Here is a 13,345-nt window from a genome sequence, read left to right as displayed (position 1 = left end):
GGAGGGGGACGCCCGAATAGGGAGAGACGAGATGGAGGGAGATGAACGCAATCAAACTTTCAGAAACAGAGCTTATCAAACTCAAAGAGGCATAATTTGAATGGTAGCTGATTTGGAGCCATTTCACTGTGAGCCAAATTCGCTGAATGGGAATTTAAAAATGATTATACTTATCAGGTCTAATACAGGCCTATTAATATGAGGAATGCAGTAAGAACGAATATATATAAAGACGGCTGTTTCCATGGAAATCCATTGGAACAGCAGAGAGAGTTGCCATGGATATGGAACTTTGTTAATGAGATGTAGAAAGGGGGGAGGGGTGTAACGACTACAGTATAGCAAAGCTCCTTGAACGTGACCATTCCAAGGCTGGCAAGGCAGGAGTATAAAGATCTCAATGACCTCCGTTCATTGACTAGCGATCGGTAACAGACTGAAATACTGCATTAACCGGGCAGCTGGACGTTGTTAGAACACAGTTTCCCCAGCAGCCACGGAGGAGAGGAGAGGAGAGGAGGAGAAGGACTCCACGGGGGTTCGTTTTCTCTGTGTTTTTTCAGGACGTGCTCTAGGTGAGTGGAGCGTGGTCAAACACAATAAGCCCCTTTTTGCCCCTGCTGCTGTTACAGAGCCTGGCCCTGTGCGCTGTGACTGATCCTAAACCGTTTTTAATCAAGGTCATCACCCCCTTCTGTCTTCCTCTCTGTCTTCCTCTCTGTCTCTCTCTCTCTCTCTCTCTCTCCCTCTCTGTCTCTCTCTCTCTCTCTCTCTCTCTCTCCCTCTCTCTCCCTCTCTGTCTCTCTCTGTTCCTCTCTGGCTCTCTCTCTCTCTGTCTCTCTCCCTCTCTCCCTCTCTCTCTCTCTCTCTCTCTCTCTCTCTGTGTGTGCGCTTGCTGTAAATCGCTCTGGCGCAGTAGAACACATGTCAACCACTGAGGTCTGGTCTCAGTCCAAGTATTTAAGGGTTTTTTGTCCTGCCTGACCCTAAGAGCTTAACGGGTTTATCCAACATTGTCTTGCTTGGGCCTGCTGGTGCTGGTCGTTTTGCAAGTCTGCCATGTGTGGCAACTGCATTCACCCTGGCACCCTTAGGCACTGGCAATCACAACTGTCCTGGCATTCACTACCTCCAAAGCATCTACAGCTTCCCTGGCAACCACACATCCCCTAGCAACCCCAGGCACTGGCGCGTACAGCTGCACCTGCTTCCTCTAATACTGTACAAATTGTAGCCACATTGGGAATGTAGCTAATCTGGCAACCACCACTGTCCTTCCCATGAGCTTCCTATCCAAGAAACTACAGATGCCCTGGCAAATGTACTCTCCCTGGCATTAAGAGCCACTCCTGGCAACCCCAAGTGACTGGAAACAAACAGCTGTTCTTGTTTCCGCTAACACTGTAGAAGGTACAGCACCGTTGCCAATCTGGCAACTGCAGCTGCCCTGGTAAGCCCAGACAATCTGGCAAGTGGAGCCACTCCTGCTTCCTCTTACACTGCAGCAAGTGATCCCCTCCACCAACCCACCAATATGGGAACTCTGGCAACCATGCACAGCCCCTCCTGGCAACCCCACATGCCCTTTTATCCCCAACTGCCCTGCTAACCAGAACAGCCCCTCACTCTCTTATGGGGTCCGGTCTGCCTCTCTCTCCGATTTCAGCAGCTTTGGGGCCCTGCCAGAATCCAAAATGGCGGTCTGCCAGAGGTAAATCACTGTGTAGATTAGGAGAGATCATGGAGTTTGTCTGTTCCGTGGCTGCTCGGGAAACTGTGTTCTAACAACGTCCAGCTGCCCGGTTAATGCAGTATTTCAGTCTGTTACCGATCGCTAGTCAATGAACGGAGCTCTTTATACTCCTGCCTTGCCAGCCTTGGAATGGTCACGTTCAAGGAGCTTTGCTATAACTGTAGTTGTTACACCCCTTCCCCCTTTCTACATCTCATTAACAAAGTTCCATATCCATGGCAACTCTCTCTGCCGTTCCAATGGATTTCCATGGAAACAGCCGTCTTTATATATATTCATTCTTACTGCATTGCTCATATTAATAGGCCTGTATCAGACCTGATAAGTATAATCATTTTTAAATTCCCATTCAGCGAATTTGGCTTCCAGTGAAATGGCTCCAAATCAGCTACCATTCAAATTATGCCTCTTTGAGTTTGATAAGCTCTGTTTCTGAAAGTTTGATTGCGTTCATCGTTCTGCCTTGTGAATTTCTGAATTAATAGCATATTTTTTTTGGGCCAGTTGGTGTGTTTGGTAAGCCCACTGAGAGACGTCATAAAACTTTGTTTTTAAAACTGGCAGTATTTCAAACTACTTTAGGTATAAGTTGTTTGGGTTTAAATTGGCCTAATCAAGATATTGGCTAACCTCCTCCTTTTCTAGTTTTAGAGTTGTGGATAGAAATAACAGGAAATGAATCAAATGTTAACCACATCTGTCCACACTTTGTCTTAAAAATTAGGTTTGACTGATTGCTGAGTATTATCATGTTGGCTGACATTGCTGACTATCTCTCCAAAATACACTGCCGCTGGATTATTGTCTAAGAAAAGTCCACATTCAATATACTCCTAGTACTACACCAACAAGCCAACCATGCTGACTTATTTGGGGGTGTAGTTCTATTTCAAATGGAATTCTGGGATTTGTAGTATGAGAATGAACATTGAATTGAATGAATGAATATTGCTCTGGGCCTCCCTTTTCTAATAAAACCAATTGAATTTTTTTGAGGGGCGTGGCTCTACAGACAGTAAGTGCTGAAACATAAATAACTTAATTAGCAATAGACCAAAACCTGGCCATTAATACAGATACCAGTGTCAAGAGAGCTGAGCAGGGGACACACCAGGGTCTGCAGGTCCTACAGTGCACAATGTATTTTTCAGTTGTATTCAGCTTTTGCATGTGGGCTCAATACTCGAATACATGTTTTGTGGATGTAATTGATCTACTGTACATTAACACAATGTTCACATTACCAGCAAGGGTCAAGGTAGCTTACGTACATTGCCTTATCAATGCCATAGGCAGATAATTGGAAAAGGCCATCGCATCATCGACTTTAAGTGTATATGAAATATACTCTCCTCTTTATGTGCATTTATACTGGCTATTTATATATAGCTTTAATAAACACTTTAATTTAAGAACTGGAAAATGGACGTCCATTTATTTTCTTCGAAATATGTACAGTTTAATTTCTGGAAACTGTTTTACAAAGGAGATACGCTCCAAAGTATGGTGTAATTAAGAAATAAATCCACTTGTACTTCACGTCAGGCTTGGAGCACATAACTAGGTATAACTAGATAACTAGTTAGCTATCTAGCCCTGGTTGTGACAGTCAGTCACCACAGGCCTAATCCCCTAAAAAATGAAGGATCGGTGCTTTAAGATGAAAACATTTCCCCGTCTTTCAGTCATGTGTTTTTAGTCTACAACTTTCTCCGTCGTCACCCTAAATCCTCAACCCCCCCCCACCTCCCCTTACTCAATCATAGTGCCTGACCTGGTCCAGGTTGATTCTCTTTGCACATGGGCTCAAGATGTGTCCTGTCTGCACCTCTTTCTCTCCTCTGTGTGCATGTGCGTGTGGACTGTGGACCAGGGGTCATTCTGCACTGGGTAGGTATGGTTAGATGTGGGTCATGCATGATTTCCTCACTAAACTCACGCGCTGTCAGTTTGAATTACTTTGGGAACGTGGATGTGTTCACAAAATAGGCCTGAATTTCCATGCTCATTTTGCACTTAATGTCACCGACCCCTCCTCTCTTACCCATCTTCCTCTTATTCCACCCCCAGTCTCCTAAAAGTGTGGTTCTTTTTTCTTATTCCAAATTGGTTCTACCTAACTTACTTTAAAAAATATATATATTTAAATGAAAATGTCTGTGCGTGGAAATGTTTTTAGCAATACTTTTTCTCATTTGTTTTCTTTTTTTTCCAGACGTGATTGATATTTGGTTTTATGGTAAAAGACAAAGCTACATGTACAGTATACTCTGTCCTCTCTGTCTATTTCCCTTTCTCCTTCTCTTTCTCAATTTCAAATTCAGACATTGGTCATTTGCATTGAAAAAAAACTTGTTTAAGCAGTAAATAAACACAGTATCACAGCAGATCATGTAATAGATGCAGTTATCATATCTAAAAGAATCTCTGTAGACTTCTTTGCCATTCCGATTGTCTCCTCCTCTGATTGGTCACAATGGGACCGCTCCCCCGATCCCACAACCAATCAAATTGCTGCAGTCATGAATGACATTCCACCCACTTGTACACTGAGATGGAGGGATAAAAGCACCCACATATAAGAATGTGGGATGAAGAGAACAGGTCATCCAGGATTGTAATCGCGTATGAATTACGGATCCGTTGATATGCAGTCGCGTGTTGTGTACACTCAGGCAGATTGGTGGGCATTTTTCACATAGCAGCCAGGGCCCTTAAGCGGCAGGATAATTCACACATTCTCGCGTTGGACACTCATCCGTCACCCCGATCAGCTTCATCGCACCCCCCCCCCCCCCCAGTGCTCACGAAACATGCTGTAGCAATTTTTTACAGGGCGCACAACAGAATCCGACGGACTGGCATCCTGTTTTTGTGAAAGAGTTGTGGCCCTCAGCTGAACGTTTCAAACAAAAGGAATTGTGAGCAGCTGTGGGGCTGGAATGCCTGATATTCCAGTGTACTGTAGTCATCGCAGTACATGGGGCTTGTAACACTAACCAGACCCTCCGCTCTCTCTCTCTCTCTCTCTCTCTCTCTTTATGTTAGATGTGGAACCCTGACATTTGTTCACTGCATTCATTAGGTTTTGATGTGGCACCAGACCTGTTTTAACCTTGAGGGGGGTGGAGGGGAATTAAATTTAATTCCAGACAATCTAGTTTTTTTTTGTAGTTAGTTTAGGGGCATTAGGAATCAAGGACATCTGACTCAAAACCAGCAGGCTGCTTTTTTTTTTAGTCCTGGGTTGGGGGGGGGGGGGCAGCACCCCTGGCATGGGGAGGGCCTGATCCCCAAATTTCCATGCAAAATATCCGACTGCGCACTTGTTTAAAGCTGCTAAAAGGAAGTCTGTTCAGTAAATCAGCCATGCGATGCAGCAATGCGACGTTCTGCATCTCTAGGGCTCACGGACGTCCCGTTCGTTTGTTTGCGTCTCTGCTGTACGTGGTGAGCAGGTCGCTGACCCCACACTGGCCAGGTTGCACAGGTGAGAGCTGCGGCCCAGCTGGTGCCACACACAGAAAACACAATACATGCAAATGTGTATATATATCAGGTTCAATCCCTGGCAGCGGTAAGTGGTAAATAGACTGCATTTATATAGCGCTTTTATTCAAAGCACTTTACAATTGATGCCTCTCATTCACCAGAGCAATTTGGGGTTAAGTGTCTTGCTCAGGGACACTTTGACACGCCCAGGGCGGGGGATCGAACCGGCAACCCTCCGACTGCCAGACAAGCGCTCTTACCTCCTGAGCTTGGTCAGACGTTCCTACGAACACAATTGGCAGTGTTCGCGAGTGGGGAAGCCGGTGAGGGTATGAGTCCTGATCGTTGCATTAGCGACTCCTACTGGTTGGTCGGGGCGCCTGTCCAGCGGGGAGGGGAACTGGGGGAGATGGCGTGAACCTCCGCACGCGTTACGCTCTCCCGGTGAAACTCCTCGTTTGTTTTGTGGAATCCGCAGACAGGAGTCCTGTCATTTCACTCTCAGCCAAGTGAGAAAAACAGGCTTGAGCTCCACCCGGCTTTTACCTGTTAATGTCATCGGTTTCTCAAATGACCGTAACAATGGCTGCCTGGGACCTTTTTTTTAAATAATAATAGCCCAAAGCATTTGGTAGGATCGTGCAGCCCAGCAGACGTCCAAAAGCCGCCTGACTGCTCAAAACTGTTTATTGATATTTGGGAGTCCATCATTACACTTACAAAAACTGTTCAGATTTAAGTTACTCCTCCAGTCATTCACATTGAGGTTCAGCACTGTGGTCACAGGTTCAAACCTTGGCCTGTGCTACAGTATGTCATTAACTGGCTATCGGATGGAGCTGGCCTCAGTTTAAACGCTGGGCTTCATCCCACCCGGGATAGGCACTGGTAAACGAACACTGCACATTACTAGTTAAAAATACATTGATTTTTAGTAAGAAAAGCTACTAAATCTTAATCTTTACAGGTGTCCAGTTGAGGGCAAACTGTACGTTAACTAGCTAAAGTGTGCGCTAAGGCTAATGAAAGGTGCTGAAATGCACACAAACTTGAGGACGTGCTTGCTGTGGAAGCGCTGTTTTGGGAGAGGGCTGGGGTGCATGACTGGGGGGCTGCAGCGGACAGCGTGAGGGGCAGGAGCCTGGGCTCTCAAACAGAGGTGGGTAACCGGGCTTCAAAAGAGTAAACAGACTGACCATGTATTTGCTCCGTCAATATGCACTAAACCAGCTGATTCTAATTAGCATAACTCTTCAGCATGATAGGAGAACTAATTATTGTAATCTCAGCTGTTTAGTGCATGTTGGTGGAGCAAATACATGGTCAGTCTTTTTACTCTTTGAAGCCGGGTTACCCACCTCTGGTCTCAACTGAGCGATGATTTCCATTAAGTGTGTTTCTGCATGCATGGGTTTTCTTGTGTGTGTGTGTGTGTGTATACACGTGTGCTTACTTCTTGCATGTGTTTATGTACATGCATGTGCTTGCTTGTGTGTGCATGAATGTATGTGCGTGTGTGTGGTGCAACAGAACTGTGGAAATACAAGGATTTCCCCTCCAGTGTTTCCACCTCCAACAAAAAAAATGAAATAAATGAGACAAATCGTTATTCCTGCAGGAGTGACTGATGTACTTAGGTAAAAAGAGGGTTTTTCCATATCTTTATTTCTTTCTTTTTTTTACACGAGATGGTCTCTCTCTCTTTTACTCTCTATCTCTCGCTCTCTGCATCCCCCTTTAGCCCCCGAAGTTATGCTCTTTCCATCAAGCAGCCAGTGTACGTTCGGTACAAGTAATTGAGATAATTAAGATGCTCTGGTTGTCCTCACTGAACCTGAGAACGAGCCTTATGAAAAAGGAGAATCTCATGTCAAGGCAATTACCGCGGAAAGATGGATTCCCCCGATGTGTGTAATGGCTGATTCTTTAATTACCAACCCATCTTCTCACTTGAGATGATTTCCATGTGTGCTTGATGACAAGAGTTGGAATGTATTCAATTCAGTTATAGCATGCAGGCCTCCTTTCTATGCACTTTTAGATACTAATTTCCAGGTCTCTGTTACTGGGAAACTTGAAAAAGTAATCACTTTTAGGTAAGCCTAAAAGTACAGACTTTAAAATAAATAAATAACCCCCCACCCATAACAGAATCTGAGAATCTGAACAATAAGCAGTGTGTACATGGTACATTTCCATTTGGTGTATTTATGGTGCAGATCAAAATCCTTTGAGGTGCAGTGAAACTCTTGCAAGGTCGCAAAAGCAAACACGTTTTTTTCCGTGGTTACAGTTATTGTTTACTTTTTTGGCTGTCTTTTTTGATTTCTCAGAAGTGGCTTGTAGTCCAAAGTGCAGTTCTTTCCACACTTTTTCTTCTGCAGGGATGGCTCTATCGCTCACTATGGATTCACGAAAATAATGTGTTTACTGGATTCTCTGAGACTTTCAGCTGGTAATGTAATGAAAAGAGCAGTTAGTAAATTTATTGTGAAAATTTTCCTGTTGCAGGAGCTGCCATGGTTTCTTAAACTATTTTTAATCTTTTGGTGTATCAATTAACTTTCTTTCTCACTAAGTTACCTTGGCATATGAAACAGCATATCGAGAGGTTGTTGTTGTGTAGAGACTATACAGTAGCTATATTAACCTTGACCTTGATGGCATGCTTTGCTTAATATAGAAATGAGGCAAGCAACTTTTTTTTTGTGTGTGAAAGAAAGTCTATTATCATGTGGCACCTCAAGGCATAAGAGAATGCTGGAGCCAAAATGTCCAGTGTGATCATCTTCTATACAATTAAATCAGGTGTCTTTCTCATCATCATCATCATCACTATTTCAAATTTTAATATCAATTTATAACATTTTTGCCATTTTTACCTCTAGATAAGCCTTAAATTTGAGCTTCTTAATCAGTCCTTCTAAGAAAAAATAAGAAGCTGCCGCCTCCTTGTAATAGAATATGACCAATCATAATTGTTTGCACATTACATTTCCTTTAGCTTTTTTTTTGGGGGGGGGGGGGGGATTGACAGTCACCACACAGCCTTTCATGGAAGTGGGCCCCCCCCCACATCAGGAGCTGTTCACCTAATGACTGCTGCTCACAGGACCCTACCTGGAGCCGCCTGGTTTCGGGGTCGTAGACTCACAGAGCAGCCTCTGTGTTGGTCTGTATTCGGGCCGGTGTGGACCCGATGAGTCATCTCCCCCGTCATCGATAAATGCCACATTCATGAGGCCGTTAAAGCCCCCGGCCGCCCCAGGACGACCATTCATTTTGCACCCAACCCCCTGCCCCCCCCACGCACCCCTTTGCCCCCTGTCCCGCAATGCATGACCATGAAGAATGGCGGACGCCCACTGTGGACTCCTAAAAAAATAAATGGTTGTCCTGTGCCACTAGCAGGAAAAGGAGCGAGTAAAAGAGAAATGAATTACTGCACAAAGCACCATAGAAGCCTGGAAATACGAGAGAAAGTTTTAAAAAAGATTGTGTGTGTGTGGGGGGGGGGGGGGGGGTGGTTTGCAGTTACAACAGGCCCCCAGTGTCTTTAATGAACCAACCCAAACACAGGCCTGGCCTTTATTTTTTCTTAAGAAAAAAAAAAAAAATGGCAAAGCCAAAAGCAGGTAATTGTGTTTTTTCCAATGATTCTAAAATCGTGGGCTCCTGGTAGTGTGTTCCTCTTCGCACATAAGGCCGTAAGGAAAAAGAAAAAACGCACCACCCCGTCTGCATTTTGCTCAAGAGCCTGTTTGTTGAAGACGGTGTATTTCAATTTGGATCAGGAGCACAACGTGTTCCACTGATGCGCACATCATAACACTGTAGCTCTGGGCGGCTAAGTTGCTGGAGGAAGACCAAGTCTCGCAGGTCAAACGCATACAGCCAAATGCAATCAAGTAATAACACTTGGCGTAGTCATCTGTATGCAACGTCTCTTCAGTTCAGTTCAACAATTCCGAATGATTTATTATAACCAAGCATATCATTTGGCTGAGTTAGTCAGGTTATTTTAGTTGGAGGAGGGTTTCCCCTGACGTCGTGTTGCAAATGATATGTTGCACTGAAGGTATCATATCTGTTACGTGCACAGATGTGTTGTTTCATTCAAAGCACCAGCAAGTTGTGACTGTCCTTTTAATTAGCTGTGACCGCAGCTCTATAGCTCTGTCTGTCTGTCGGTTGGTCGGTCGGTTGGTTGGTCATGACCAAAGGTAGAGCTGAGTAACTTTCAGGCCGATTGACCAAAAGGGGGCGTGGCCAAAAAGGCACATAACTCCCGAATGGATTCACAGATTTGCACAAGATTTTGTGGAAAGGTTGGTCATGAGCCAAAGAAGAGGTCACGTGTTTGTGTGAGGGTGTGTGCGTGGATGCATGCACACACGGATGCATGCGCGTGTGCGGTCGCAGCTATTGCGGATTCGCTCTTGTTATACTGGTGAATGGTTGGTACCAGTAGGTCCCCACCTGAGTGAAGCGTCTGGGACTTCTAACAGTCCATTGGCATGTGCATCACAATACATCTAAAAGTACGTTTAACATTTTGGTATTTAGCGGACACTCTTTTCTAGAATGACTACGGTACGTCATTACATTTTTAAACGCTTCTACAGTTACATTTTTTTTAAGCATAACATCTATTTACATTACATTACACTTATTTGGCAGACACTTTTATCCAGAGCGACGTGCAATAAGTGCATATAGGGATTTATATACCTGGATATTTACGGAAGGAGTTCAGGTCGAGTACCTTGCTCGCGGGTTCTGACCACAGTGGCGCACCAGGTGAACTGAACCTGCCTCCTGTAGGCCCTGTTCTTCTGGATATTGTACTGCCGTGCTGCCCAGCATGGCACGCCAGAGAGATGGCCAGTGATTGCAGTGTGCCCGGGTGCATTCCTCTCCCTGCAATGCTTTCATGTTCATATTACACATTCCATGTTCTCTACTTACAGAAGACAAAAGGCCTGGTTCTGCGGTACATGCTGGTGTGTTTGGCTGAGTTCCCAGTCATGTAATCACCCCCGAGTTTAATTGCCTTAATTAGTCTATCCCTCTCCACCTCGTCTAATGTGTGTTGAGTGTTCTGTCTCATAATGGCTGCCAGTGCATTATCCGAGTCGGGGTGGGGGGGGTGGGTTGGGCGGGGGGGGCTTTCTCATTGGTTTGGGGGTTGGGGTGAGTTCCCATGTGGTGAGGTCCTTGAAAGAAATTACGCAAGTACATTACATGCGTAATTAAATAATACGGCTGACTAGGTCTGCAAGCTTTAGACAATGCTATTCTCTGACAGTGGAGGCTGAATCTTATGGTTCCTGTGGGACAGAAAGCAAGGATCGTTGTTCCACCGGCAGCTTATTCACACTGGTGAACATGCTGCCTCCAAGAATGTAAGCGATACATTGAGGTTGACGTTTGTGTTTGTCTGTGTGTGCGTGTGTGTGTGTATGTGTGTGTGTGTGCGCGTTTGTATCTGTGTGTGTGTGTGTGTGTGTGTGTGACCACAGAGGAGGTGGACCTGCTGGAGCAGCTCTTCTGGCAGGTGGGGAACAGCAGTAACTCCTCCATCACCCTGGAGGGACAGAAGTGCCCTGTGCTGCAGGTGGGGCAGTACTCCACCCTCTCCCTGCCCCTGCGCCAGGTCTTTGGAGCCAGGTAAGCCCTGTCTGCCTGTCAGGGGTCAGGGGTCAGGGGTCAGGGGTCAGGGGTCAGGGGTCAGGTAGGCTAGATGGCTGTGTATGGTGTGTGCATGCATGCAACTAGCTTTTACGATGTATTAAACACAGTCTAATTGGCCCCATACATAATATGAGGGTTAAGATGTTTTTGTTAAGTTGTTGTGTCTGTGCCAATCAAAACTACTATTGTTGCATTTGTGCAAATGCAGACACTTCTGTGGTCTGTATTGGCAAACTGATATATTTGTGTGTGTGTGTTCGCAAACACTCTTCCTGTAATGTCTACATCCCCTGTGTGTGAGTTGTGAGTGACCTGGCGTCTGTGTCTGCGCAGATTTGCGGACGAGTTCAGCCTCCTGCTGCAGCTGCGCAGCACGCAGGAGGAGGAGCGCAGCCTGCTGACCCTCCTGAGCCCCCACAGCCACATCCTGCTGCAGATCCGCCTCAACCCCTACACCTTCACCCTGGTCACCACCCAGCAGCGCCACTACGAGTGAGTATCTCTTCCATTCAGTGCGTCTGTTCCATTCAGTGCGTCTGTTCCATTCAGTGTGTCTGTTCCATTCAGTGTATCTCTTCCATTCAGTGTGTCTGTTCCATTCTGTGTATCTGCTCCATTCAGTGTGTCTGTTCCATTCAGTGTGCCTGTTCCATTCAGTGTGTCTGTTCCATTCAGTGTGTCTGTTCCATTCAGTGTGTCTGTTCCATTCTGTGTATCTGCTCCATTCAGTGTGTCTGTTCCATTCAGTGTGTCTGTTCCATTCTGTGTATCTGCTCCATTCAGTGTGTCTGTTCCATTCAGTGTGTCTGTTCCATTCAGTGTGCCTGTTCCATTCAGTGTGCCTGTTCCATTCAGTGTGTCTGTTCCATTCAGTGTATCTGTTCCAATCAGTGTATCTGTTCCAATCAGTGTGTCTGTTCCATTCAGTGTGTCTGTTCCATTCAGTGTGTCTGTTCCATTCAGTGTATCTCTTCCATTCAGTGTGTCTGTTCCATTCAGTGTGTCTGTTCCATTCAGTGTGTCTGTTCCATTCAGTGTATCTCTTCCATTCAGTGTGTCTGTTCCATTCAGTGTGTCTGTTCCATTCAGTGTGTCTCTTCGATTCTGTGCATCTCTTCCATTCAGCTGTGTGACCCAGGCACCAGTACCACAGACTCTACAGAACCCGGGCTGACTAGCTCTGGTCCTGGAGAGCCATATAATAAGGTCTAGTTGAGCTAGAGCACAATGTGCTGTTGTAAAGCTTTAGTTGAATAATATTCCATAAGGCCTGCGTAGTTACATCACCAGATCCGACACTCTTGCTCAGTGGCTGCACAACCCTGTTCCTGGAGATCTGCTGTCCTGGAGTTTTTTATTTCTACCCTAATTTTGCACACCTGAGTCTACTAAATTAGCCGCTCAACAAGATCACGCTCTAGCTGCTGAATGAGGTGAGCTTTGTTTGGGTTGGAGTGAAAACCTACAGGATGGTAGATCTCCAGGAACAGGGTTGGTTTACCACTGCTCTAGCTCTTGTAACTCAAGCGGATGCACTTATTTTGTCTCATGCTGCAAGTTGCTAAGGAAAAGAATGTGCTACTGTTATTACAAGATAATGTAATGTGGATGATGCTGGCATAAGCATTACGTAACATCTGTCTTCGGTTGTTTCCTTGGGCATGCCTCTTCTTGAATTTGTAAACCACAATGCAGCATTAGTGCAGAATTTGTGTTACTAAAGCAGACCTGTGTGTGTGGACAGGAAACTGGGGGACAGAAGGAAAGCTGGAGCTGACAGTTCTGCCTAGCTGACAAAAAACATTCTCGCAATGTTGCTGCCATGTTATAACATTGACAAAACATTCCAGTAACATTGTGAGAACATTTTTTGTTAGCTGGGGCGGTACCGATCCAGTGACTGACAGCTTGTGATAGCCCTGGTCTGTCATGGGTTCATCATGAAATTCTCTCCTAGGCCTACGCTTGGCTTCATGGTGCATGCTTAGCTTTAACTGTAAGTGTGCTAGAATCATTAGAACAGGTATGCTCTTCCTATGCCCTTGAGTCTTTACCGCAGTTGCCCCAAAACTCCCCCCCCCCCAAAAAAAAAAAACCTACTGTATATCCAGCTGCTTACATGAACTACAGGATGTGGTGACTGTACACTTCCAGTGGCCCTGAAAGCAGGGACTTCTGCCAAACCGATATGTAAAGCTAATGCGATATATATCTGGTGTCACCTGTGGCTTTGCTCAGAGTTTGACAGTGATTTAAGAGTGGCTTCATAAGTCTCGCAGGTAGTAGGCTCTTTCCCCCATTTTGGAGTTGGAGCAGTATATCACGGGCTGTGTCTCGGGGAAAAATGCCACAGCCCAACAAAAATGTCAGCTCTGGTGTTCCTTCTGGCCCCTGTGCTTCCTCAAC

General features: G+C 45.5%; 1 protein-coding gene across 1 annotated transcript in view; it reads left to right on the top strand.

Moving 5' to 3' along the window:
- Positions 1 to 13,345, top strand: part of si:ch211-196i2.1 (collagen alpha-1(I) chain) — a 129,075-nt gene that overhangs the window by 30,379 nt on the left and 85,351 nt on the right. The window contains exons 2-3 of the mRNA XM_035391561.1: positions 10,768 to 10,915; positions 11,273 to 11,431. Coding sequence (XP_035247452.1) covers positions 10,768 to 10,915; positions 11,273 to 11,431 — 307 coding nt within the window. The remainder of the gene's footprint in view (positions 1 to 10,767; positions 10,916 to 11,272; positions 11,432 to 13,345) is intronic.

Source organism: Anguilla anguilla, chromosome 14, assembly GCF_013347855.1.
Source record: "Anguilla anguilla isolate fAngAng1 chromosome 14, fAngAng1.pri, whole genome shotgun sequence".
Lineage (NCBI taxonomy): Eukaryota > Metazoa > Chordata > Actinopteri > Anguilliformes > Anguillidae > Anguilla > Anguilla anguilla.
Note: the sequence above shows the minus strand (reverse complement) of the source record. Positions and strands in the feature narration are given on the sequence as shown.